Raw genomic sequence first — 7,943 nt, forward strand, 5'->3', positions numbered from 1 at the left:
CGACGGCATTTTTTTTACTATCACTGCATCCCATTGTGATTTCTTTGAAATTCTCATTCTGGCACGATGAAAGGGATACGTTTTCGCGGCCAATAACTTTCCTAATATTATTTCATAACGACCATGTTGTCTTCGCTTTCTTCTGCTATATCACAATGCTCGAATAGATGCCGATACTGTGGACGGCGGGGGGAGGTGGGGGAGAAGCTACAACGGGATATGCCGTTTTGTTTTTAATGAAACCAGCAGCTTCTCCCCTGTACCCATCTATATTGTCCTTTCCTTCTTTTTCCGTTGAGTTGAAAGCGTGAATGAGATTTTTTTCATGTCTCGTAGAGACCAGAGGGGTTTATTTCCTCCAAAGTAGTTTTACGGCTTCTAAATCTATACTACTCTCCCCGTAGTCTCTCGTTCAAAGATGCCTTGCAGAACAACCTGTAGCGAATCATGAACTTTCGTGGTTTTTTATGCATATCAAGAAGGAACATATTCAGTAAACAGTACGCCTTTGCAGCTTTTATTTTTCTTCCAGTTGACTTGTCGAACATGTGCCATGTCCTCTCCTGGTAAAAAAAAAATGTCGGTTCTAACGGGAGACCAGAGGTGTGCTACATCCTTTAAAATTTGTCTTCATCTAAAAAGAGAAAAGAAAACATTTTTTAATGAGCGGACGCTAAAAGTTTTCAAAAAGGGGCTGGATTGGCAATAAAATATCGTCACTTCTAACACGTCGCGGCAGTACGCAAGTTACAATGTGGAAATTATAAGGTGGCAGTGTCTTTCCGGTGTGAGTTAGGCCAGCTCGGTGAAGGGCAAAGCAAAACACCACCCGAGAAGGCAAAGGAACGCTCTATTTCTTTTAGAATACCATATCTGGGTGCAGTACGCGAAAAAAATACAGTCATACGAGATGTAAAACATTATTTCAGCGTGTTTTACATTTTCGGATACAAGCAGTAAACCCAGGCAAAAAACTTTGGTAAACAAATATAATGAAGCGGCTGGATACTGTTTTACATGCAATGATTGCCGTAAGAAATATATAGGACAAACCGGTAGGTCATTTCAAATAAGATTTCAGGAACACCTTATCTTAAATAACCCACGAGTTAAATTGACAGCGCACTTAGCGAAGAGGGACACAGCATCACAAGCCCTTCAGAAAATTTAAAAATATTCCATAAGAAAGAAAAAGGCCACATTTTGAATATGTTAGAGAGAGTAAACGAAAACGCACAATTCACGTTGAATAACCAATTGAAATTAAGGCACCACATCATTCTGTCTAATTTTGATTGTTTGTATGATTTAGTTTTAGAACGTAATAAAATTCTGTATTATTCTCGTGTGTAAAGGCATCGACCCAGCGCTCCTAGTCATGAGTACATGACGTCACACTGCCCACATCGAGGCCCACGAGAAAGACAGGCCGCAACGCCTACGTCACGAAGGAAGGCCTGAACTCGCTCGCTCGCTCAGCTCAGCAGACAAAATGCGTTCCTAGACCTGTTAACTTGCAGCCTGGTGTGAACACACTAATGAGAATTGCATCTTCTACTGGAATTTGCTATTATGTAGTCCTACTGATGAACAGTACTACAACAAAATGTAATTTAAGACTAATACTTGATATAAGTGTGTATCGCATTTAGTCTCTTCTGCTCAACAGTCCTCATTTCATACAAGAAGTGGTTCCTTATGCAACTGATAATCATTTTGGCATGATTTTAATTTCATTGTACCCCAGTACAGCCGTAGTGGACTTCCTATCATTGTAGGACTAATAACAGTAATAATCCATAACAGCGGATTCCAGCAAAAGATGCAATTCTCGTTTGTATGTACACATTTAGTTACGAGTTAAAAGACGTATAAACGTAGTTTTCGTCTGCTGAGTTGAGCGAGCGAGCGAGCGCACGCCTACATTCGTGACGTACGCGCCGCGGCCTGTCTTTCTTGTGGGCCTCGGTCCACATGGATAGCTTCCGTTCCGGCAGCCAGCTAGTCTCTCCTTGTCGGTCATGCAGGGCGCTTTTGCTTTATCCTACACCGACCTGCCTTTCTGTCACACTGGTAAGACACTGTCACCTGACACTTTCCACACAGTAATCTGCGTAGTGTCGTGACTAATCATGATAGTAGTGACAATTTTTTAACGCTAAACCGTCCCTTTTTTAAAAACTTTTAGCGTTCACTCACTATAAAAGATTTTCTTTCGTCTTTTTTGATACAGGCAAATTTTAAGAAATGAAGGTACGCCATATGACGAAATTCACTGAATAGTAAATCCTTACTAGGAGCGACCGGTATGCCTGCAATCTTTTTAAGTTGTGACTATATTTTTGACATTCCTTTACTAATTTTAACATCCACATTATATGGTGACGCTGTACTTTGCTTTTTACCGCATATGTTGCACCTGACGATGAGGCTTTAGGCAGAGAAACCCATTGTGCTTCAATGAAAATCAATTTAACCAACTGTTAGCGGACTTCTGCCTAACGTCATGCCTTTCAAAAGCTAAGGTTGGCCTGAATATAAAATAGTTTATTTCTATTTTAAACAGTGTTCCTTACCCTTTGACGTGCCCTCGTAGTTGCATGGTGCTCTGTGACTTCGTTTTAATACACAACACATTCTTCTGCCAGTCTGACAACAAGCCTTACATAATCTAGTTTTGTCCGTACCATAAGATATACATATCGATAAACTTAAAATATTATTGGGGAAAATGTATGACTGATTGTTATGGTATTTCTTACTCGTGGAAGTACCACAACAGCAATCATTAGCTGGAGTGATCAAGTGTAGCCCCCTTGCATTACAATCGGAGAAATAAGGCAGGCCAGCTGTTGTACGGTATTGGATAAGGCGACAAACTGAGCACACACCTGTTGTCGGGCACCCAATGCAGCAGCAGCAAACAGAACACCTTGCCGAAGGGCGCGTACTGCCACACGGCGGAGTTCTCCAGGTCGGGCTGAACCACGTCCAGCTGCTCGTACGTGATGGTGCCTGGCAGCGCGTTGTGCTGCCTGCAGAACTCCAGCATCTTTGTGCTGATGTCGCAGGCCACCAGCTTCGTACCCGGTGGCAGCCGCGGGGCTAAAACCTGCCAGTACAGAAATATACTTTCTGATTTGCTCTTCTAAGCTACGCAGCATGTAAAATAATCAGTGCTTCAGTTTCTCTGAAGAGACAAAGCGATCCTCAGGTATTGCAGATCATTGATACAACCGTGCTGTGCAATTTCCAGACATGTCGAATATTGAGAGAAGAGGAGGGTGATGAAAGAGGCCACAGTTGTCGAATGGAGAGCACGGTGATGATTACAGAGCGTCCAGTCCGTGTGTCGTGGTCTGGTACATGGGGGCGGCTCGCCGCGCTGTCCGCGGAACATAGCTCACCGCGCCAGCTAAAGCCTGTACAGGGCGGTCGGGAACGGCCTGAAAAGCTTGTAAGGATGTTGCAGGGTAGGTTACACTGGGAAATAATTATTAATCGTTTCTGATTTTGTTATTATTGAAATTAGCTAGACAAATAGTTGAACTCGTGAATTCAAGCAGTGTACTGGAGAAGCTGTTGCCAAATATGTTCTTCCTTCGTTTCCTCAGACAGCACAAATGTAGCTTCTACTCACCAAGATTAAATTTATAACTTCCGGAAAAGGCACATTTTAGCTGGTGATGTGCATTTGAAGAAGAGGTAATTTACGGACTAACAGGTGTCTGTGCATTACCGCACTTTTGCCCGTGCAAGTGCTTCTATTGCTAATTAAATCGGACTTGCCGCAACGTATGAATTTTGTTCTCAACAATTATATCTCAGTACAACCTACCCTGCAACACCCCTACAAGCTTTTCAGACTGTTTACGACCACCCTGTAGAGCCTGCGTCAACTGGAAGGTAGTTCAGGCGGCGCACCATCAACCCGTGTCTGTTTGAAAACCCGCCGGTATCGTGGAAACTCCATGGGTTGTGGCCGGCTCCTGTATACGTAGGGTGAGCTTGTCGGGTCCACGTCTTCAGCAAGCGTTCAACGCTGGTGTGAGGAACATCGGCTGCGTTTGAGCTGGATTCGTTTCCAGATTTGTGTGTCCTTGTGTCAGAACATTGTTCATAAACTGATGAAAACACAGTGTACTTACAGTTCGTTTCTTTTTAAGGTTCCTTACTTCAGTCGGTAAAAATCGAACCCCTGCTGGATTACTTTATTGTCAGTCCATCTCTCCAATTGTCAAAAACCCATTTTCTCGAACGAGTAAACGTATCAAGCTTAAATTTATGCCACATGCTAATATCTACTGTCCCTTGACGGAGTAAGAAAGTGAAGCTTCCAAGACAGTGAAGTCACGAGGTACGGCCATTTATGACATATTTTGACACTCGAAAGCTCACTCATCAAAACTATAGTTACTTCCCGTTCAGCTAGAATCATGAATTTTGGCATGAAGCAAGATTTCACAGTTTATGTAAATTTGTAATTGTATCACACGAAAAAATATGTTTTTGTCATTTGAAATCCGACTTCGGACTTGAAATTAAAACATTTTCGAACGGCTTGCAATTCCTAGGACTAATATTTTGTCAGTATCATTGTTGATAACAAGTTGGTAAGCAGTCGAGATTCTCGATTTCCGATATGAATGAACTGTCTGTATAAATAATGAAGTTTGTATGGAACCCTCACAGCGCGAGACCTAAACGCACAGGCAAATGTTTCGTTATACTGGATGTTAAAAAAATTGTACCGTATATTGAAAGGTGGCAGTATGGACTAAAACAAGAAAACAGTCCAATATACATGCGCACTTAAATGTATACCTTAAGTGCTATGAGCATTTGTTCATATAGGCTCGTGTGAAACAAATTTTTAATACTGAACAAATGGTCACAGCTCTTAATATATACGTTTTAGAAGCCATGTTTACTGGATATTTTTGTCTTGTTTTGGACCACACTATCGCCTCTCAAAAAAAAACTCCGTCCGCACAGGCCTTGGAAGGCCCAAAGGTACCGACCGGCCGCCGTGTCATCGTCAGCCCACAGGCGTCACTGAATGAGGATATGGAGGGGCACGTGGTCAGCACACCGCTCTCCGGGCCGTAAGTCGGTTTACGAGACCGGCGCCGCTACTCCTCAATCAAGTAGCTCCTCACTTAGCCTCACGAGGGCTGATTGCACCCCGCTTGCCAACAGCGCTCGGCAGACGGGATGGTCACCCATCCAAGTCTTACCACAGCCCGAAAGCGCTTAACTTCGGTGATCTGACGGGAACCGGTGTTACCACTGCGACAAGGCCGTTGGCATCGCCTCTCAAATTATGGGATAATTTTTAACACCTTGCATAAATAGTCCATGCTTAATCGTGAGCATCGTGTTTTTTCTTGCTTTCGAAAAGGATATATCGATCAGTTAGATATTACACAATGTAAAATTCAAGATAGAAAGTAACAGTACTGTGAAGAAGATAGTTGATACTCACTGTATAGTGGAGGTGCCGAATCGAAGATAGGCACAACAAAAACACTGTCAGAAAATGAGCTTTCGGCCAACAGGGCCTTCAAAGAAAATAGTCGGTGATTATGATCACGTGTGTGTGAGTTGCGGTTGCCAGTGTGCGTGTGTGTCTGTGTGTGTGTGTTCGCGTTGTCTATTTTCGACGATGGCCTTGTTAGCCGAAAGCTCACTTTCTGACAGTCTTTTTGTTGTGGCTGTCTGCAACTCACTATCTCCGCTATATGGTGACTAGCAACTATCCTTTTCTTGTTAATTATTATAGGTGCCAGAAATATGGTGCACCTGTTGTGTACCAGGTAGTACTGTAAATCAGGAGATGAACAAGGATTATGCAAGTAGAATAGAAATCCTATACCAAGTCTAAAATCTATTGTCGTACGTAGGACGTTATGTATAGCTTTCTTTACTAAAATTCATGAATGGGTGTGATAAATGTAAAGCCCTTGTTGCTGCTGGTGATGAGTTACCTGTGAGCGGGATGGACAGTGACATTATCTCATTTACTCAATATGTGCAGCGGCGCATTAAAGCTACCATTTACTGGTAGTCTGGCATATCAAATTGTTGTTGAAGGAGAAGATAGTGAAGTAGCTGTAACAGTGGCAGTGCACCACAGCCCACGGATAAGCAATTACACCGCGATTCGAATATGTTCGTACGTAGTAATGTACAATATTGCTTCGTCTTAAGGATTATCCACACCACAAATCGCTGCATCAAGAATTGCATGGCGCCGATTTCCATAACCGGGTAGTGGTTTGTAAATGGACACGTCAACAAATGCAATCGACCCCCATGTTATCTGCCGAGAAACTATTTTTCAGTGAGTCTACATTCACAAACCATGGTTGCCTTAACGGGGGTAATATGCATTACTGGAGTGAAGACAATCCCCACTGGTTACAACAAGTTGACCATCAGCGTCCTTGGTCGGTTAACATATCTTGTGGCGTCGTAGGAAACAAACTCATTAGTCCGTATCTTATCGACGGCACGTAGAAGGGGCACAAACAGGAACTACCGGTACAACTGTAAGACGTTGTCCCCGACGTTCGACAACGTATGTGGTTTCAGCATGACAGTTCCCGGGGCATTATGCAATTGGAGCACCGGAGCTATTAAATCGTGTTTACACTAGTCGGTGGATCTGGAGAAGTGGCCCTGTTAGTTGTTCTGCTAGGTCGCCGGATATGATATCGCTGGATTTCTTCCTTTGGGGATATGTAAAAGATGAAGTGCAGCAGCAAGAGCCAACAGGCCGTGAAGATATGGGCGACAGCATCGGAAGCGGCGATGCTGCTGTTCCCGCATCTATGCTTCTGTCCTGTGTACGGTCATTTGGAAAGTGGATCATTAAGTGTACTGGAGATGGTGATACTGCGTTTGAACACTTACTCGAAATGGAAAAGGAGAGTAGAGTTCGTCGCGAGCCATGGCCACAGTGCCGCGTCAAGTACTCCCCTGTTCGACGTGTCGAAGGAATACGACGAAGCGAATGGGGTTGCAATTAAAAGTTACGAAATACTGGCCTGGCCCAACTTCACAGCATGGGGGTGCGGTCCCAATGCCTTTCAAGGGCCACTGAGTATCATGTCATAAATTACGATGGGGTACCCATTTCTGTTCCTCTGATTACAGCGTCATCTGTGGCGAAGGGAAGGAAACGCTTCAGACAAAAGTATACAGATTTGGCCGTAGAATCGTAATCTACAATAAAAAACGGGGGTTCCCATTGAAGATTTCAAAGTTGCCCATACCAGCCACGCACGGGGTTGGGTGGCGGGTTGAGTTTGATATCACTGAGTGTCCCCCTCCGAGCAAGCAAATTGGAATTTGAACTTTTTTTGGTCCGAAATGTAGTTTCAAGATACTACAGTGTCTTCTGTTGAAATGAACACTCTGTGTACCTCCTTTTCTCGGTGGTCCTAGATATCCAAGAGCGACGGTACTTTTCAGAATACATCGGAGTTGCTTAGTCGTCGATTGCTCTGATGGAGTAGTAACGTGACTGGAAGTGAAGAACCCACCTTACTGGCGACGTCACCGGGCCCGCAGCCAATGTCGAGCACCGGCAGCGGCTGCCTCGGCCACGTGAGGACCGGCCACAGCTCGTCAACCTGTTTGGCGGCCAGCAGCGTGAGGGGAGCACACCCGAGGTTGTACAAGTCCGGCTTATCCATGCTGGTGTAGACTTCTTGTTCTTCCAAGCTGGTTAGAAGTCTGTACCGATCACAGCCAGGAACAAGATGCTGATGCCTGGAAGAAAAAAGTTTTTAGAGAAATCCCCCTCCACATCGGATACAGTTTAATGGGAAGGTGGACGTTAACCGTTTGCCGTTAGAGACGGAATACTAGTCAGTTTCTGGAAGAGGTTTTTAAACGAGGCCGAAGGAAACTGACTACTGCTTCCCAGCTATTTACGC

General features: G+C 44.1%; 1 protein-coding gene across 1 annotated transcript; it reads right to left on the reverse strand.

The window, feature by feature from the left end:
• Nucleotides 1-630: 630 nt before the first annotated feature.
• LOC124593891 lies at nucleotides 631-7,700 on the reverse strand. The gene is made up of 3 exons (XM_047132238.1): nucleotides 7,548-7,700; nucleotides 2,892-3,112; nucleotides 631-634 (listed from the first exon to the last, which is right to left on the reverse strand). Exons 1-3 carry the CDS (start codon nucleotides 7,698-7,700, stop codon nucleotides 631-633), a joined length of 378 nt encoding a protein of 125 aa, XP_046988194.1.
• Between the last annotated feature and the right edge of the window lie 243 nt (nucleotides 7,701-7,943).

The sequence above is a fragment of the Schistocerca americana genome, chromosome 2 (genome assembly GCF_021461395.2).
Source record: "Schistocerca americana isolate TAMUIC-IGC-003095 chromosome 2, iqSchAmer2.1, whole genome shotgun sequence".
NCBI classification, from domain to species: Eukaryota; Metazoa; Arthropoda; class Insecta; order Orthoptera; family Acrididae; genus Schistocerca; species Schistocerca americana.